At 32.9% G+C, this 19,853-nt stretch overlaps 3 protein-coding genes across 4 annotated transcripts; 2 read left to right on the top strand and 1 right to left on the bottom strand.

The window, feature by feature from the left end:
- Positions 1 to 333: 333 nt before the first annotated feature.
- LOC137933287 (serine protease persephone-like) lies at positions 334 to 11,746 on the top strand. 2 transcript variants are annotated; one of them, XM_068777173.1, is made up of 10 exons: positions 334 to 748; positions 1,876 to 1,948; positions 4,014 to 4,114; positions 4,591 to 4,623; positions 5,885 to 5,976; positions 6,793 to 6,902; positions 7,855 to 7,998; positions 10,183 to 10,298; positions 11,233 to 11,390; positions 11,529 to 11,746. In XM_068777173.1, exons 1-10 carry the CDS (start codon positions 691 to 693, stop codon positions 11,694 to 11,696), a joined length of 1,053 nt encoding a protein of 350 aa, XP_068633274.1. In that variant the 5' UTR covers positions 334 to 690; the 3' UTR covers positions 11,697 to 11,746. The 2 variants fall into 2 exon arrangements, with proteins under 2 accessions (XP_068633274.1, XP_068633276.1); XM_068777175.1 differs by lacking the exons at positions 334 to 748; positions 1,876 to 1,948 and adding an exon at positions 3,367 to 3,665 and having other exon boundaries at positions 4,033 to 4,114.
- Positions 11,747 to 13,855: 2,109 nt separating this feature from the next.
- On the top strand, positions 13,856 to 15,019 carry dbe (KRR1 small subunit processome component homolog dbe). Its single transcript, XM_068777176.1, has one exon. It carries the CDS (start codon positions 13,971 to 13,973, stop codon positions 14,988 to 14,990), a length of 1,020 nt encoding a protein of 339 aa, XP_068633277.1. The 5' UTR covers positions 13,856 to 13,970; the 3' UTR covers positions 14,991 to 15,019.
- On the bottom strand, positions 15,000 to 17,401 carry SerRS-m (Seryl-tRNA synthetase, mitochondrial). The gene is made up of 4 exons (XM_068777172.1): positions 16,738 to 17,401; positions 16,017 to 16,204; positions 15,467 to 15,634; positions 15,000 to 15,335 (listed from the first exon to the last, which is right to left on the bottom strand). The coding sequence occupies exons 1-4, from the start codon at positions 17,338 to 17,340 to the stop codon at positions 15,029 to 15,031; spliced, it is 1,266 nt and encodes a 421-aa protein (XP_068633273.1). The 5' UTR covers positions 17,341 to 17,401; the 3' UTR covers positions 15,000 to 15,028.
- Positions 17,402 to 19,853: the final 2,452 nt, after the last annotated feature.

Raw genomic sequence — 19,853 nt, 5'->3', positions numbered from 1 at the left:
TTTGGGTATTTTACGTAGTGACGTAATGATATGAATGAATATTTAATCAATGTTTTTAGATTCGTTGTAAATTTATTACGTACATTAAACAGTACAAAGCGCGACAATCCAATGTCATAAAACTAGCAAGATATTCATTTAAAGGTTCTAATTAATGGTGCATTTTTAAAGTTTGGTCATATGTCAGAGGTCACAATGATAACAGTGACCTAAAGCCAATCGTAACTACGTCGACGATTCAGTTACCGAAAACTGTCTACATATAGTTAGTGATATGTTTAATTATATACCCTTTATACAACTTGTGTGATGGCGGACAATTTACTGTCAATTATTGTAACATATGTATGGTAAATAATTTATCATCTTGCAAGACATGCATGTGACATGTCACATAAGGAAAAACATATGTAGAAATGTTGTAAACATATTAAACGCATTCGATCTGACGTTTTTCCCTGGACTTACAAGTGTGAGAGAGAGAGGGGATGAGAGTAGTGGTAGCCATTTCTGGCTTAACGATACTGTTCATTTACAGCCGAGACAGCAAATAATTATTTTGTATTCGTTTTGAAATATAAACATATGTTATTAATTTAAAAATTAATGTAGTGTTACAATCGTGTGAATGTGTTAATAAAATTAGTAATAATATATCTTAGTTATGTTAAATGACTTGATCGCAGCAATATGCGTTTAGAAAAGTTGATATTTTGCTTTCTTCTTATAAAATTTACTCGTGCTGAAGGTGAGTTTGGAAGTTTGTTTTTAAGAATTTCATTTTTCTGATAAAGACTGTGATATGACTACTTTAAAATGATTCTCAAAATATCCCATTGCACTCACACGTAACGTGTAACAAAAAAATATTTGGCAATTAATAAACGTCTTACTATGTCACGGTATGACACATAAATAATGTTTACCTATTATTTACTTAAAGCATTCTTAATGATAACTTTAACACTGACATATTATTACAAACAATCAATAATATTAACATAACTGCACCTAATCCGGGAAGTAACATGAACATTAAAACATTAAAAAATAAAACGTTGAAAATTAACTGCAATTTAACAATCATTAATTTAAATTAAAAAAAAATAAGCCCTACGGAAGGTCGTAAAACCTAATACGTATAAAGATATCTCAAAATAATCTGTCGTTTATTTATCTTTGTAATTAATATGTTAAACTTATTCAATCATACATATGTTGTAATTAAGTTATTAAAATATTCTTGTTTAAGTCATCTTCCCAATTTAAATAAGTAAATTATTTATAGCTTTCTTTTTAAAAATGCGCTCTAAAAACAGTTATTGGCCCGCTCATTATGCCACACTTTCGCTCAAGCATTAACCGCGTCGGGAAAGATGGCTCTTGGTTGGTGTCCAAAAATTTGTTAGTTGAGTATCTGCTCCATAATGCAGTGTAATATAATGTAGTGGAAAAGATGTCTTTGAATATTGATGCATTATAAATTAGTACGAATGTCTAGATTATAATTCTAGAAAGTGGAATTTCCCCACTGTTGTTTCGTTCCATTGGGCCCTCTGGCTCAATTTATGCGGTCGTCATCGAAGGAACGATGTCTCGATGGGAAATGTTGGCTAACCCTTGGTCCGGACCTCCTCCATATCAAGGGTATTCTTAAGGCAATATTATTATGGACTTAAAGCACCAGTAATTAAGTTAAAGAAGTTATTGAACTAATGATACGCACTTTATATCTCTATACAATGGGTGAAGTTGTTCGGAATTTTATTATTAGTTAAACATGCTCGTTATTTTGGTGCTATAAAAATATCAGAATCAATACGTGGAAAATGCACAAAGGAATTAATATACATATTTACGTTATTATTATTACAGTTGGCGACGTATGTACGTATAATAATAAAAATGGAACCTGCGTCTTAATCCTCAATTGTCCCTTTGCAATAAGGTCAGTAAATATTATGTTAATAAACGTAAACTATTTCGTATGTATTTATAAATAATTTGTATAAATATGGTGAGGAAAAACCATATATTCAAAATAATTACGGGCTAAGAAGGAAGAAAGAAAAACAATATTATCTAACATTTATGTATTTTCTATGCATATTATTTAACATTTATGTATTGTTCTATGCATTTAATAATATTATTATTACAGCGAGGTTATAGAATAAGCTAAATGTAACCTTCATAATAATGTAAGGGCCTCTCCAAAACCGGTGGCTGGATTTTGCTGGAACTTAAAGAGTCGGTTTGGTTAAACTAAAGTTTACACTAGCGCAAAATGAACGCAGTGGCGCTTGGTTGGGAAAACCAGCTTGTTGTTACAAAACAATGTATGATACGCAAGGATATGGAGAAAGAACCGTTTTTACGCTGTTATTAATCGATTCGGTGGGATAATGCTAGGCTAAGTACGTTGAGCAGTTTACGGAACTTGGAGAAGCAACCGGTAAACAGTATTTATCCATCACAAAAAACCTTCACTTTGAGACAAGGCCGTAAGTCTCAATACCTTGAAAATTTCCCCCGATACAGCTTATCAAGTATAACCTACTACTAGCATAACTTCCTCAATAATCTTTGGCAACAAAAACCATTCGCAACTTTAACGATGACGGCATTTAAACGCAGTAAACATGATAATTTTTTCGTAATACATTTTTATCGGGCACGGGAGAAATCAATAGCGATCGTTTTTGCAAAAGAAGTTACCAGTGAATATCTATTAAAATTAATTTAGAGAATTCGAGAGGTAAGCGAAACGGAGTGTTTTTTTTTCTTATTCTGCCTGATTTAATACAATAAAAAAAATTTAAACTTTTTTTCCTGTTGCTAATTTAAAAAAATCTTTTTTATTTCATTTAATGGCGCCAAAATACAACAAAATGTCGGCTGTTAGTATCTTTCAGACATTTTAATTTTTTTATGTAATTGCCTTCACATTGTTATTGTTGTTCAGCGGTCTCGAAAATGGAAAATACTGTGATAAAAGCTTGCAAAATTATTGCATTCCTCGCGCATGTACCGTTCAATAGTTCTAACGCTATCAAAAGAAGACCCAGTACGGGAAGATTGCGATGTTTGAGCCACGTAGTAATCGGTTTCTCAACTGTCAAGCGTGGAGAAACGGCAGCTCTTAGCCTGTAAACTTTAATAACAACGTAAAAGAAGAAACAAAAATGCAAATCGGCCTAAGTACAAGCTTCTTGCTGCCAATAAACGTAACTAACGTCGGAACGGTAGCGCTAAATAACTCCGTGTACATCGAGTTTCCAGACTTGTCAGACATAGCTTTGCGGGAAATTTTGTATCAGAGACAATGTACTTCGATAAAGCTAGGATGTCTCTGTTTGTTTCATTGTACTCCGATGAAGCTAGGATGTCTCTGTTTGGTGAAAAGCGACGTCGGTGAGCGCTGTGAGGACCAGAAGAACGCTTTGCAGAGGCAAGTTTTGTAGAAATCACATCTTAGGGCGGTGTCACTGAAGCACACTAGAAAGTGTACTACTAAAACGACAAGTCTGATCATTAAAGCCACCATACCACTATAAAAATAAGTATTTGGTTCACGCGAAATAGAAGCTTGTTCCACAGGTAGCCGGATATTTTTGCATAGCATGCTCAGATATGCAAGCTGCAAGCTGCGATTTACACTAGTTGTACGTAATTATGTAAAAGCATAATAAAATAATTTTATTTAATGAATACACTTACTACCGGTATAACATTATTCCTAGGCACTTATATCAAAATGTTATGATAAAATATACAAAAACCTTGTTTACCTTACAAAAGTCTGAGATTGTGGTTGCCTGATATCATCAAACAAGATAATAGTAAAAACAAAATTGGCTCTTCGTTGATGTGCCCGTTTTTTTTATGGAATTTATCATTGCCTTTTAATTTTGTGAGATAGTTGTTAATTTATATTTCTGCATATGTAATTGTTTTCCAGCGCAATTCTATTTCTTACCTGATAGTTCTGACAATGACTCGTATCATTTTAGATCAATTCTTAATTCAAAGTTTCATGTACTACCAAGATGTGGATTTGAAGGTGAATCAGAAATTGTTTGCTGCCCGGCCGAAGAGACGACGAAGATCTCTGGTATTACAAAAGTTTTTAATCCCTTTATATCCTTACCTATTATCATATGTGTATATGTTTATTGTTCATATGTTGAATAAGTTCAAAAGATAATTGAACGTCCACCGACTCGTATGGACAGTCAATTGATTCCCGACGCAGCGTAGAGTACCGATAGTCAAATGACATTCAGTGCACCGACTTATCACAATGTGATTAATTAATCAGTCTATTATTAATTAACCACATTGTATTTTTTATTAATTAATTAATATTAATTAATATTAATTAATTTAAATAGGTTATAGGGTAAGCGCTCTAAGAGCCCAGCTCTCTCACAACCGCGAAATCTGCAAATGCCACTTGGGCAGCGGTACAAATCGGGTAAAAAAACTATCATACGTATGCTACTAGATCATTATTATAAGGATGTTTATAAAATATAAGTATACTTATCAATACAAATCTATTTGATATTTTAATTTTCACATTTTCAGACCGAGGTAAACCTTTAAGACCCGCCGATCTAGGTATGTATTTTGTTTTAATTAGACAAAACTATAAAAAATACTGACAAGAATAATATATTATTCTCTAGATGTCCAAACATAAAGCGGTCATTATGGCTCTTTTACTTGAATGTCTTTGAGAAGCTACTATGCAATTATGCTAACAAAAAGCAATGAGGAGATCTATGTACAGAGCTTTGCTGCAAAACTGAATCATAAATGAGGAGATACGCGGAAGTATCAAAGTCATCGACAAATCTCGAAAAATGCCACGTCTAAAGTAGCAGTGGGCAGAACACAGTTCGTGCAACCTATGGCTGTTGGATACTATACGTTCTCGAGTGATATCCACAAACCGGTAGATGAGGGTCTGGTACGCCCCCCACTAGGTTGACCGTCGACATAGTTAAGGTCGCGTGAATTTGAGGGATGCGAACAGCGCAATACCGGATCTTTGGAGAAGGCCAATGCCTTGCACTAGGCGTCTATCGGCTGATATAATAGTGTTGTTGAACGTACCGGTTCTTGCCACAAATTGACAATAAGGCACATACATGCATTTTACATTCAAGTATATTGGCTGTAGAAATTAAGAGTCATGATTTTTTTGGACATTCTTTGCATTTTATCACACTTTGTGAAATTTCTTTATTTTGAAAAAAAAATACAGCTTATGTAGTAACATTCATTTAAAAATTACGAAAACCATTCGGTTTCGGTACCATCACTTTCAACCTCTTCTGTATGCCATATTCCGGTAAAGGTATTACCAACTGTTTCCATGTTTGTCTAACCCCTGCTGATCTAGTCCAGGTTCCGACCACCTTCTTTTCATCGTCAACCCACTTTTAGAAAGGCTTGCCACGCTTTCTCTTCATGTCCGTCGGGTACCTATACATGAAAATCTGACTCCACTTCTCTCTGCCATTCTTTTACCTCTTCCTTGCAGCAATAGAAAGCCCACTATAAAGCATAAGGCTTCCCTAAAGCTATCTGTGGAGGGATTTAGCATAATCGCCACGCTAGGCAGGCGGGTTAGCGATCGCAGTGTGATACTATGGTATACAGAGGCCGCTGCTGCCCATCCTCTGAATACTTGTTTGTGGGCAGTCCTGTTCAATTAATGCAGTGTGAATTATATAAGATTGCATCGCGTGAATCGAACCTACAACCTACGATCGCAAGTCTCGGTCCTCCACACCTGGGCTACTCACTGCTCAGAATACGCTCCCCTTGTATAAGTTAACAATTCATTAATATGGTTTATTTTTATTGATTGCAGCATGTAAAAACTTAGTTGAAAGTGTCAGGGCACCAGAGGTAGATTACATTTTGGGAGGAGTAGTTGCTGAAGAAGGTGAATTTCCTCATATGGTTAGTATGATCCATTTTTGATCGTGAAATGTAAATGATTACAGTTACGGTTTCCTCTCCTTTTTAAGAAGTCATTAACCTTTATGTGATTATATGTATGTGTACTCTTAACCACAACTTAGGTTGCAGTTTTCTAACGAATATTTTGAATGTTGACAACAACACAACAAGGTAAAGTTACACTCATTACACTACACACACATGTTTGGTCCACCTTCGTGCGAACTTTTTCGTTCAACTATCGAAATTGGGCTAGTATCATTTTTTTAAGTTCGCGGACCGTTCAGTTCCGCAATCTGTTCTGATGAAGCTACAAAAGACTCCGTGTCGACAGCATTATCTTCAAAGGATACAAAACGTTTTAATTTTTAGTATAATACTTTATTTTAAGTAAACTTTTACTTTTTCACGTATAAAGAATTTTTAAAAGTGTTATTGTAAAAAAGTACTCTTCACTATTTACCCAAAAACATTTCAATTAGTCAAGTTCTGGGACAAGATATATGCACAAACAGTAAATTTATTGCCTGTGCATATTGTACTACAACAGTAACGAACTGACTAAACGAACTGTTTGTTACTGTTGGCGATAGATGTAAAGTGTTGTATCGGTGACACTTGCCCACTTAAGTTGCCGCATAGTCACCTAACTATTAATAGCAGTGTTTGAATTTATATATACAATGATAATGTATACGAAAATAATATGAAATATAAACGATGAAAAGTGATTTTTAAAGTGTAATTCGAAAATTAATTTTCTTATTTCTATATATTGTATCTTTTATATTTATATTCTAAATTATATCATTTCAGGTTGCTCTCGGGTACCAAAGATCAAGTGCTTATGTATTTCTCTGCGGGGGCTCACTTATATCGCAGAAATTTGTTTTAACTGCTGTCCACTGTATTGAAACACTCGAACGGTAAGAAATTGTTTTATCATTTCATTTGACAATACATTTTACCGTAGAATTTCTTTTCTGTTATAAAATTGACAACATTTTACGCAAATAAAATTATACACGTATAATAATACTGGTATAATACCTATAAAGCATTCGTTTCTTCGTTGCACGATGTACATAAAATATTGTAAATAAACGAATAAGAACTATAGAAAGAAGCGTACAATTACAATAAATAAAAATAAATAGCCCTTTTTTCTGTTTATATTTGTTTATTGTTCTTTTGATATTTAGTGATATATGTGATAAGTACTACTTCGAGAAAGAGTATGCCAAATCCAACTAGATAGGCAGCGTTCGGGAAGCTCCGAAACATTCAAAATACCGCAATGCCTGAAGACAAAGTTCTTTACCAGTGTATTGCATGAACTTGTTTGTGTTTTGAAACTTGTTTTGTGAACAGTAACAATCATGTATAATTAAGGCATAAATTGTTAATTATTTAAGATTACTAGCTGATCCCGCAAACGTTGTTTTGCCATGTATTTTATTTCTAGGAAACATTAAAAAACAAATAAGAAATAAGGGTTGGTCGTAGAGAGGTGAAAACTAAGGGTTGTATGTATTTTTGTATGCTGTATCATAAAAAAATAAAAAAACATAAATTTTGTCTAAAAAAATAAAAAAATTAGGGGTGGACCGCCCTTAACATTTAGATGTATGAAAAAAAGAATAAAAATATAATGAAAAATAGATAAAATGCACGCTAAGATTGACGAAAATCGGTCAATCCGTTTCGGGTGAGTTCAATTAACGCACACCGTGACTCGAGAATTTTATATATTAAGATATTCCGAGAACTGAACCCTCAACTTACGATAGCAAGTCTCAATCCTCTACCGCTGTGCTATAACTAGTCAGAAAAAAATATTAATATAATGTAATAATATTTTCATATGTTTTCTTACAGTATAAAACCAAAGATGATACGTGTGGGTGTTCTAAATATAACAGGTTCCAAATGGAACGACGAAACAGATTATGAAATAGAAGGATTTCATTTATATCCAAACTATACGAGGGCAAGGAAGTATCACGATTTAGCAATAATCAGGTATAACTCGATTCGCTTCATCTTTTTTTCACCCCATAAACGCCCACTGCAAGGCATAGGCCTCTCCACCAAAGATATCTATGGAGTATCTTAATCGCCACGCTTGGCTAGCCGGTTGGCGATTGTAGTGTGGTATTATGGTATGCAGAGGTCGCTGCTGCCCATCCTCTGGAAACTTGTATGTACGTAGTGGCAATCTTTTATAAACAATACACAACGTTTGAATTATATAAGATTACGTCCGAGGAATCGAACACGCGACCTACGATCGCAACTCTTTCATCTACCGCTGGACTACCTCTACTCAGTGGCGTACCTAGAACTTTTGCCGCCCGGGGCGATCTTCAGTTTGCCGCCCTTTTTCTATTATAAGTCAATCAAATAGTGGTTTTTATAAATTAGTAAATAAATAAATAATTAACACATAAATAAATTATTAAGTAATTTAATCAATATTAATTAATACACAGAGTAAATTTTAATTTTAGACATATTTGTACGCACTCGTAAATATATTTATATAATATCTAATCTTCTAGCTTTCATACTAGAAAAATCGTGTATAATGCTCTCAAAATTTGTATTATTTGTAATTTCTTGTTCTATTGACAAAATTTTGCAAGATTTTGTAGTCTTAATTGACTCATTGTAGAACGAAGATAATTTTTTATCAACTTCAATTTTTGAGAAGCTTCTTTCGCAACTGGCGACACTGATTAAAATTGTTAAAAAAATTCTTAACAAAATTACAATGTTGGGAACAGAATTTTTCAACCCATACTGCTGAATAAATTTTAGCAGATCAAGAGGGCCCTTCGCCCCGTTTTTCTAATGTTTTGCCTCTTTTTTTAGTGTAGGTACAGCCATAAAAACCTGGATCCTTTTTCTTTCAATATGGAACTGTTTTTTATCAATGTCAATCAAGTCATTTATTTGACATTCAAATTCTTCATTTAGTAGGTTACACGGTATTATACACGAATATTTTCTTACAAGGCCATGCAACTGATCGAAGCGTTCTTTTATATCCTTTATAATTCTGTCCATAGATGAAAACATTTCTCTTCGTACTTCTTCTTGTAAGGATAGCCCCACGTCGAATTTTCCCCACTGATATTTTTTCTCCTTCTAACTCGACGCTCAGTCGATACCTCCAACTCTTCACAAATTATTTTGGCTGCTATAACAGCGTTTTGTACTAGCGTATCTCTTTGTTCCATGAAATGTGTTTGCAAAGAATTTAGTTTTATATGGCATTGGTGGACATTTAACCCTTTTACTTGCAGGTATTTTTGAGCGTCCTTAATTTTCAAAAGGACGGGTTCCCATAAATGAAGGTAACATAGAAAAGAAAAAGATTGCATAGAATTGAGTAATATTCCAGCATCTGATCTCGTTTTACTATTTTCTTCTTCTAATAATCATAATAATCATTTATTATTCAAGAAAGAAAATAAATTTGAAATTTGCTTTTTACAACTATAAGTAAATACAAAAAATGCCGCCCCAAGGTGAGTGCCGCCCGGTGCGGACCGCACCCTCCGCCCCCTCTAGGTACGCCACTGCCTCTACTCCACATAAAGGAGTCACTAAAACTATTGCAAAACGTTTGTCGCGTCATTAAGTAAATTGTGGGGGCAACATTACGTCATTATCAGCGGCGCATCGAATAGGAGAATAGCACAAAAATAATATTGGTCATTTACGTCGGCATAAATACGGGCGAAGCTTGAATGACCTCAAAACCTGCCGGTCCTAGGAAGAATTCCACAAAATAAATACAATTATATATCATTCATAAAGGTTAAGATAACATATACAATGTGCAGTTAGATTGGTTCAGAATAAGTGTGACTAAGTTATTTTATATTCATTTTCTATAATTTAATTATTAAAAAAACAAATCGAGATTATAGTTTACCATTTTGATAAGTTAATTTTTAAATTACCTATTAAAGCTTATAAACTCACATGTATTTTTATGGCTAACTGCATTAATGGTTTACGCATGTCATATGCATCACAGTAGCGTTATTGCTCTTCACAGGAACAATTGAGAATTCAACATTGTGTAGGCTTCATAGCTTCCTTCCAAAGAACGTCACAATGACAGGTCCTGTGCAGCTTGTCTTGTATTGTCTTTTTAATTTATTACTTACATTAATCTATTTAAATTTCTTTTAGATTAACTAAACCTGTACCCTACTCAAATAAGATATTCCCGGCGTGTCTGTACACCAAAGAGCGTGAACCAACTACACCGCTTTATGTAACCGGATGGGGAGTGACCGATATAACAAGTAAGTAGCATTTGTGTTCTGCTATAGCTCTGTCAAAATATAAAGCTCGTTTGTGAGCAAAAAGCTTTGAAATGTTTTTTTAATCAATGAACAAAAACATATTTTATTTATTAAGATGCCACAGGCAGTAACTCGAATTTTAAAAACACTTTGTTTTGCTTTATTGCAAATAACTTATTATTAATGGTACCATTGATTTTTGGATAAGGTTTACTGTACATTAATTGTCAGCAAATGGGCCACATGTTCACTCCTTCAAAGTTTCTAAATTTATTTCCAATCACCCCGTACGTCAGGAAAGCCAAAAGAAACAATTAAACTTGCTTGTTAAGAAAATTCTAATCGTTTGTTTAAAATTTAAAATAGGTGTATAAAAATTTTCAAACCGGAAGGAATAGGAATATATCGAGAATTTTTTTATAAAAATTTAGCTATAACTTAAAATTCAACGCTCGGCAACAAAATACTTCCAAGAGTTATGTTCCAAGAACTTTTTACACTACCTTTGCTTACCAACTGTCTTCGTTTAGTAAAAGCGAAAAAAAAATATTGTGAAAAAAAACACTAGCGATACAAATTAGAATTAATAAAAAAAATCTTATGTAATTCATACTTTGTGCATTAATTATATAGGATCGTCTCTGTTCACAAACTAGTTTCTAGAGGATGGGCAACAGTGTTGAACAGTGAATTAATTAAAGTACAAAATAAATTGGGATTAACTTAACTAACACTGCGATCGCCAACCCGTCTGCTAATGGTGGCGATTATAGTATATCCTCATAAATATCTTTAGGCCTATAACTTACAGTAGGTGTCTGTCGACTGAAAAGAAGCAAACCCATCTCACGAACCAAATACATTTTAATAATCCTTCGCATTATAGCTTTTCATCTATAACAAATCAACTTGTATATCACATGTGTCATTTCAGGAGCCAGTACAAGCAAAGTATTACTTAAGGCTTTATTAGATATAGTACAACGTGACCGCTGCAATATGCTGTACACTAAAACGCGGAGATTACCCGACGGTATCACTGATGGTCAAATTTGTGCAGGACACGCGACGGGCTTAAAAGACACTTGTCAGGTATACAAAAGATTTTATTGAAACATAATAATCTATATCATCATAATTAAAGTTCTCCAAGATATGTTATACTTTATTTTTCTTAGTTTTAAATCTAAAATTAAAAGTATTTTTTTAAATAAATTAATGTTTCAACAGGGTGACTCGGGCGGTCCACTGCAGGGCCAGACAGCCTTGGACGGCCACTATCGCATCGTTGGCATCACATCGTTTGGTAACGGATGCGGTTCATTGGTACCCGGAGTTTACACCCGCGTTTTCAAGTACCTCGATTGGATAGAAAGCATCGTGTGGCCATCTGAATGATACTCTTAACGTGTACAAAAACTAATTAAAATATTTTATTTATAATTGAATATTATTCTCTACGTAAATTAATACTTTATTGATCACATATAAACACAAGAGAAAAGAGCGTTACCTACATACACTTCTGACCTCTATTTTATTATTTCCCTTTATATAAGTGTATGATTCAAATTTAAAACTATTAAATAATAGAAATGTCAGGGTGCAATTTTTTGGACACACCAGTGACACAAAATACATAAAGGTTATTTAAATTTTTAATGTAAAGCTGCTTATGTCAAACCACTATTTGAAATTACTACACGTAACATACATCTGCAAAATTTGTCTGGGTCGAGATTACATAGATCCCTCTTCCACATTTGGGTCACTTTATGGAACAATAGCGTCTCTACCATTTTTATGCAGTATCTAAGAAGCCGATTATAGTAAAGTCAAAAAATGAGTAATTTTCACTTATACTTTCGACTGTGGAGTTCGAAATGTGAAAAAGAGATCCTGCGACTGGTGCTACCAGTTCTTAGCTACGAAAATGGTCAAATATAATTTCTACGATCGCCACATGTCGCCCAGTACATTATTTCATTAAAAATTTGTTTCCTTCAACTTTTTGTTTTTAAACAAAAAGTTTTTTTCTCGTGTGGCAATACATTTTATTTTCTTCATTATGTAGTACATCAAAGAGCCGAATTTTTCCTTTTACATTATTTATTCTTCAAATAACGGCAACAACGAAGTTATTGTTACAAAAAGTAAGTTTTTTGTATGGCAAAACCTGCCTTACGTATTTTTCTTGTATTTCTGTATCACTGTTCTAAATAAAGCAACTTTGTATGTACACAATTATTTCTCCGCTACCTTTATTTTCGGCTATAGGCATTCAAATGTGAAAAGTCAAAAATAACTCTTGCGCCCTGTTGCCAGCAGTAACCGACATACATGGTCAGATGTTATTGCTACAACTACATTACTCAGTAAATGTTGCTCCTTCTACTTTTCACATTTTTGAATAAGAAGTCCAAAATTTTGATTAAAGGGGGAAAATAAACTATTTACAGCGACTCAATGAACTTGAACTTTATAACCGCTCCGAAAATCCGAGCATAATTCTACATGATCCGGGTCCGCAGTCTCCTTCGAAATCGATAAATTTCGGGCGGCTATCCTGTTCTTCTATTTTAATTTTAATTGATCTTGCTGAAGATTCACTAATTAGCCGAAAATGACGCCGATATTGAGGAAAAAAGTCGACTTACACAGCGAAACCTACACCTTGAATTTGCCTAATGTCATATTTTAGTGGAATACACTGGAGTATGAGAAACATGAGACGCACACAGGGTAGCTCGCGATTTTAAAAAATCCCGTGGGAAGTGTTGTCTGCGATGAAAACGATCAAATAACAATACTACAATTGCGACACATCTCCTAGTATGATTTATAGACTGCACGTTACGAGCTTGATATTTACATATCTATGACACACTTTCAAACGATGCAAAATATTTTTTTTTTCTGTAGGACAAAACTAGTAAACAAAAAGACTTCTAAAGTTTTAAATACTCATGATATGTTTGTAATGTGCTTCAAACTTACGCGAAATAATCTTGAATGCTTTTAAAGAAAACAAAATGTTAATAACTAATTATTTACCGAGTATAAGGCTTAAAAAATTCTCATCTGTGAATAAAGTTCAATAAAAATATTAAAAAACTTCTTTTACCTGGTTAACAAGCTGCTTTTATTTGTTTGCAACTAATTAATACACACATCGAAGTCGACCCAGTTGAAGGAAAAAAAAATTCAAGAACAAGAAAAATCATATGCCACGATCACATACACCAAAAACCAGGGCGAGAAAACTATTAAAGTATTACAAATCTAAAAGAATAAGTACCATATACCATGCACAAGAATGTTTGTAAATTTAATTTCGATAACAATATTATGAACAATTACAAAAATATATATTTGAAAACTACATAGCGATCGGTATAAAAAAATCTGCTTCAAAATATACCTTGCGGAACACTACAAATAAAAAAACTTTATAAATTACTATTTTTTAAATTTAATATGCGTAAGTTTCATCAAATCGTATTCAGTGTAGCCACCTTACATATTGTTGTTATAATATCTTTTTCAATAGCTGTCAACTACATATTGTTTGAAGAGAGTGTAGGTTATGTTTTAATTTCACCACGAAAGAACCACATCAATATTACTCATACTTTTTAAGCAGTAATTAAATGAAAAACATTCGATTAAATAATGGAAGTTGAGGCACCATCAGACCCAGGACCGGTTGAAAATGCTTGGGCCATTAAAATTCCGAAATTTACGCAAGAAGATAATCCTCATGGCCTTCTCGAAGAAAGTAAATTTGCAACTTTATTTCCAAAATATCGTGAACAGTATTTAAAAGAATGCTGGCCTCTGGTACAGAAAATTTTAAAAGAACATCACATAATAGCAGAGCTAGATTTAATTGAAGGAAGTTTAACTGTTAAAACAACCAGAAAAACTTGGGACCCTTATATTATTATAAAAGCTAGAGATTTCATGAAGTTGCTGTCTAGAAGTGTTCCTTTTGAACAAGCTGCTAGAGTATTGGAAGATGAAATTGGATGTGATATTATAAAGATAAATTCTTTTGTTCGTAAAAAGGAAACATTTTTAAAAAGGCGTCAACGTCTCATTGGGCCAAATGGAGTGACACTTAAATCTATAGAATTATTAACTGAATGTTATGTACTAGTGCAAGGAAACACAGTCTCTGCAGTGGGCCCATACAAAGGTCTAGTGCAGGTGCGACGAATTGTTGAGGATACTATGAAAAACCTTCACCCAATGTACAACATTAAAAGTTTGATGATTAAGAGAGAATTAATGAAGGATCCTAGATTGAAAAATGAAAGTTGGGACAGATTCTTACCAAAATTCAAAAGTAAAAATGTACCCAGAAAACAACCAAAACAAAAAATTAAAAAGAAACCTTATACACCATTCCCACCTCCACAACCTGAAAGTAAGATTGATCAACAATTGGCTAATGGTGAATACTTCCTTAAAGATGAACAAAAGAAAGCTAAACGACGACATGAAAAAGAAGAAAAACAGTTGCAAGCCAAAAAAGCTAGGCAAGAGGAACGGAGCAAAGATTTCATTCCACCTAAAGAGAAAGTGAGTGAAACAACACCAGCTTCCACAGAATCTTCGATTGATATAAATAAATTTAAGCCTAAAATGAAGAAAATGTCTAAAGAGCAAAAACAATACAAAACTATGTAATTTAATTGATTTCCAAAAATAAACAAACATTATATGTATTATTTTTTTAATTTTAATTTTGGAACCTTATTATTCTTCACAATTTCAGTGCTACAATTCAAAAATGGTTGCAATACTTGTGGTATGTGCACCTTTCCTTTTGGATTTTGATGTGTTTCTAACAATGCAATTAACATCCTGGGTACAGCACATGCCGTGCCATTTAATGTGTGAACATAGAATTCTGCATTACTGTCTTTATATTTAATGTGAAGTCTTCTAGACTGGTAGTCCGTGCAGTTACTGCAGCTTGATATTTCTCCAAAAGATTTCCGACCGGGCATCCAAGCTTCTATGTCATATTTCCTAAATAATATCTCATCTTTATTATAATAAATAGACAAATATAACACATATTTTGAACTAATTATTCAGTAATACAAAGAACCCAGTAAAATGAACAAAACAACATGATTATTTAAGAGAAAATTTAATACCTGTAGGCAGGTGCTCCTAATTCATGTGGGGGCATGTCTAATATTCTCATGTGAAAGCCCAGCGGTGTGAACAATGATTCTTGAATATTTCTTAAGTATTCCAACATATCATCAGACTGATCTGGTGCACTAACTACAAACATCTCTACCTTAGTGAACTGATGAACCCTATTAACAGAAAAAAACATCCTAAAATATTTTTAACTGGTTTATATGTAATATTTGTCAATCAGCCCACAATGTTTTATTGCTCTACAGACTTTAATGAACTTATAGGTCCATGAAGCTAACCTTTTAAAAAATAATCTTAAAAATATGCATAGAACAAGACTTTATCAAACTACTTGTAATAATTTATTGAATTGTATTACAATTTTCATTGAAATTTATCAGTTATATAACATATTTTGATGAGTTGTATAATAACTAATTTATAACCCCCAGAGTTACTCAACTAAACTGAATAAAAAAATCCTCGCTTGCTTGCTTGCTTGCAATGTTATTACCACTCCCACTTTACGGTGCTCTCATTTTTTTTAATTTAAATTACCTATATATTCCTCTTTCTTCTATAACATTAGAGGTTTCAGCTCTAAAACATCTGCTCACAGCAGCTAACTTGAGAGGAAGTTCTTCAACAGGATGTGTAGTGTTTGACAACAATCCAGCCAAAGACATTTCAGCTGTTCCTGATAAATATTTATCATCCCCATGAAGAGTGGGATCCAAAGAGTAAATCTGTAAATAATTATTGTTATACAACAAAGAGCATGGTTACTTTTCAAATATATTGGACAATTTATTTATTTATACACTTAAATAAATTAAACTTAATGTTGAAGGCATTATCTACCAGTTACCCATTTGGCCAGTGCAGAGATCATAGTAAGTGATGTATCATAAAAGGGGAAAAAATGAAATGTATAAATAAGACATTAAAAAAGAGGACTGTTGGTATATGAACATAATATATATATTTAAATGAATATATTTATATAAGTATAAAATATGTCTATGTCTACATAATTTTTTATAAATATAATTAAATCCAACTACTGTAATGATACCATCAGCTTTTCAAGAAATAGCTTTTAAACATTTGCTTTAAATGCACCACAATTCCTAATTTTCTTAATAATGGTGAGGGCATTCCAAAGAAGAATTGACTGCATTGTGACATAGGAGTGTGTAAACTGTGAGGTGCAAATTTAAGTAAAAATTTGCAAGAGAATTTTTTTTGTTATGAGCTACAAACTGGTATTGAAATTTACCTGTGTCCGGTTAGAATTAACAGTCATGCCACAACTCTCTAATGTTTTACTTGGTAAGATGTCAGGTACAGACACTAATAAAAAATTTTGTGACAACAGGGAGGACACTGTATACTTTATTAATGCTTCTTCTAGCTCCGCTAAGGCTCCTAAATAGTAATAACTTTTATTACCACAGGTATTACCCAACTTGTCTGTTCTCATTATATTCAATCGCTCTGTGATATCACTGAATTCTAAAGCAGTGTGGTTGCCAAAATCCCTTTTTTTGTTTATTTCGTGTATTATTCGTGGCTCCCCTTTATATTTTAAAACAGTAGGATGTGTTTTATTAGGCAAAATGCTTAACTGTTTTAAAAGATCTAATTTTAGGTTTTCATGACATTGAGAACTTGAATTTAACGAGTTATACAAGTGTAGAACTTTGTCAATATCTCCAACACCTTTTCTAATTTCAATGTTATTTTTGATTTCATTTAAATTTTTTATATTACAGTAATAGTCCACATCGATATCGGGGACTGTACACGAGAACAGTCTGAGATACCTAAGAGATTCTATCTTACAACGATATAAATGTCTATAAATAGAAAAGGAAAACATTGCAAGGAAATTAATATCTATTTCAAATAAAAATATTATTGTCTTCCCTTAAGGAATAAATAATAACCCATCAGTTTCAAAATGTCATTTCACAAATTTTGTAGAAAATAAATCAACGTAAATGTCATCGGTCATTAAACGAGAATCGAGAGAAACATGAATTGATATTAGAATAAATAAATTTTTATTTCGATGAAATCAGTGAATAACGCCCAATTTGTGCTTAAAAACTATATGATTTTTATGACTGGTCAAATATTGTTATTTGTTGATTTTCTTCGATTTATTTAAAAAATAAAGTGAGCTTTTAATTTTTTCTAATCAAATTATTATTTTATTTATTTGTTGATATAATAATAAAATATTATCGATATTATTTTGATATCCTGTTTACAGCTCACCTAATAACAACCTGTGTGCAAATAGAACCACATTCAAGCCGAGACGCGCGATCGATCGTGATTTCTATGCATTAGTCAGACTTGCTCGAAACCGATCTCAATTAGGTAAGATAGTAATACGTATCGATCGGCCCGAGCAGAGGCTCTCCTGGAACCCTCGAGCTTTGCTATTTTAAAAGAGGTCTTAGGCTAGGCGTTCTCTGTGCCTCGCCACATCATACCTGCTGAATCTGCAAATGCCATTTGGGCAGCAGTCCGAGTCCTATCAAAAAAATATCAAAACCGCTACTCACATTTAGGTATCTGCCACAATTGAACCTACATATGTTATCGTCTAATTACTGACTCGCAAGTCCGAACTAACGACAAAATTTAAGCAAACAGAGAATAATCGCAGATGTATAAAAAGGTATATAACTTTGATGATAAAAGCATTCCACAATAAATAATTAGGGAACTAATGTCTATCCTGAAGGTTCTATATTCCTAAAATTTATATTAGGGTAAAGAACCTCACTCTCCTTCTAAGGTACCTTAAAAGGGTTATAGTTTAATATTGCGGAGAGAAAGTCTTTATCGTAAAGTGTAGCAGCAATATACAGAATGATTTATTATAGATGTAAAAGCTTTAAAGAGGTGAATTAATAGCTTATTTTCTTACAATTTATGTATGCTATAACCTTCCAAAACATTGGTTTCTGAAATAATAAATAACGAAATAATAATTAAATTTGATTTAAATTAAATATTGTTTACTATCTGTCCTTACAGAATTTATACTGCCAAAAGTAAGGCCTTAATGTAAATTATTTCAGTGTGATCACTGTACCCATAGTGATTAAAAATAGGTATAACAGCTATAGAGCTTTTTGCTGAGAAATGAGTTAAAGATCCACTCCTTTAAGACTTCTATAATTATAACCAATCACCATGTATATATGGTAAGATCATTTGTAGACTAAAAAATCATTCCAATAATATATTTATTGTTACTAATTTGCCTTTTATTTATTTTTGCTATTGTCTTAAAAAAACTGGTAGTTTTTGTTTTGTTTTTAAAAATTCAAAATAATTTAGGAGTACAATGTGTACCTGATTGAAATGATACTGGTGTGAAAAGTAATTCGGATGACTGCTCCAGACGGAATACTTATATTTTGTTATTTCCAAAAATGTTAACGGTGTTAGCCCGGGGATTCTCACAGCGACAGCGGAAATAAGCTTATGGAACTGAGGTCCACAAGCTACATTAAATCCAATAATGAACTAGATACACAGTGGTGTAGGCGAGTACCCACCAATTGTAACCTTTCGGTATGCTAGCAGTGTACAGTTAAGCATGTTTACGTGAATAGTGAGATCTACTCGGTAACCTAAAAAAGTATGGATCGGACAGAATATGGAGCTTGCCTCAAACAGTCGATTTATGTGCATGAGCGGCGCGGTGAATCCTTGAAAAAAAATAGGATGACCTCGCTTTTGTCAGGCTTCTCGTCAATTCTTCATTACTTATTGGGTATCTTCCTGATAATTTCTAAATAGGTTTTTATAGAAAACGAATATGTTATTGAATTTTAGCTAGGGCTGGCTAATTTAAATAATTCATCTATTCTATTCTCAATAGCAAAAATTAAAGTTGTATCATTGGGTGAAAGACTCATTTTAATGTCTTGTTTATAAATGGGCGCGTCATTTCTAAAGTACCTACATCCCTAGATTTTTCAAAATTATATTGCCTTATTTTAAGAGTACATGTTTAATCTACCTTCAAACATTAAAAGTTTATTGTTAGTCTCTAAAATTTTCGAAATTTGTAAAATAAATTAAAAAAATCAAATGTTTTCCCATAATTTAGTCTCCAGATAACTTTACACTACGATTATAGTATTTTCATTTGGGCTAATTAATGACTTACGAAAATACATTTTGTAATAAAAAAAATCTTTACAGAAAGCGTTTATGAGCCTCTACTAAATATATTATCACATTCGCGCCAAATTTGACATTGACAGTTCTTAATTTCAAAACAAATTGGGATTGGAGACTAAAGTTTATACAACTATCAATTCTATTAGAACTTATGGGTATAAGTACATACTTGGTAATCCCCTC

Source organism: Battus philenor, unplaced genomic scaffold (genome assembly GCF_028537555.1).
Source record: "Battus philenor isolate CCGP_79_NKW_IND1 unplaced genomic scaffold, ilBatPhil1.0.hap1 SCAF_13, whole genome shotgun sequence".
NCBI lineage: Eukaryota > Metazoa > Arthropoda > Insecta > Lepidoptera > Papilionidae > Battus > Battus philenor.
Note: the sequence above shows the minus strand (reverse complement) of the source record. Positions and strands in the feature narration are given on the sequence as shown.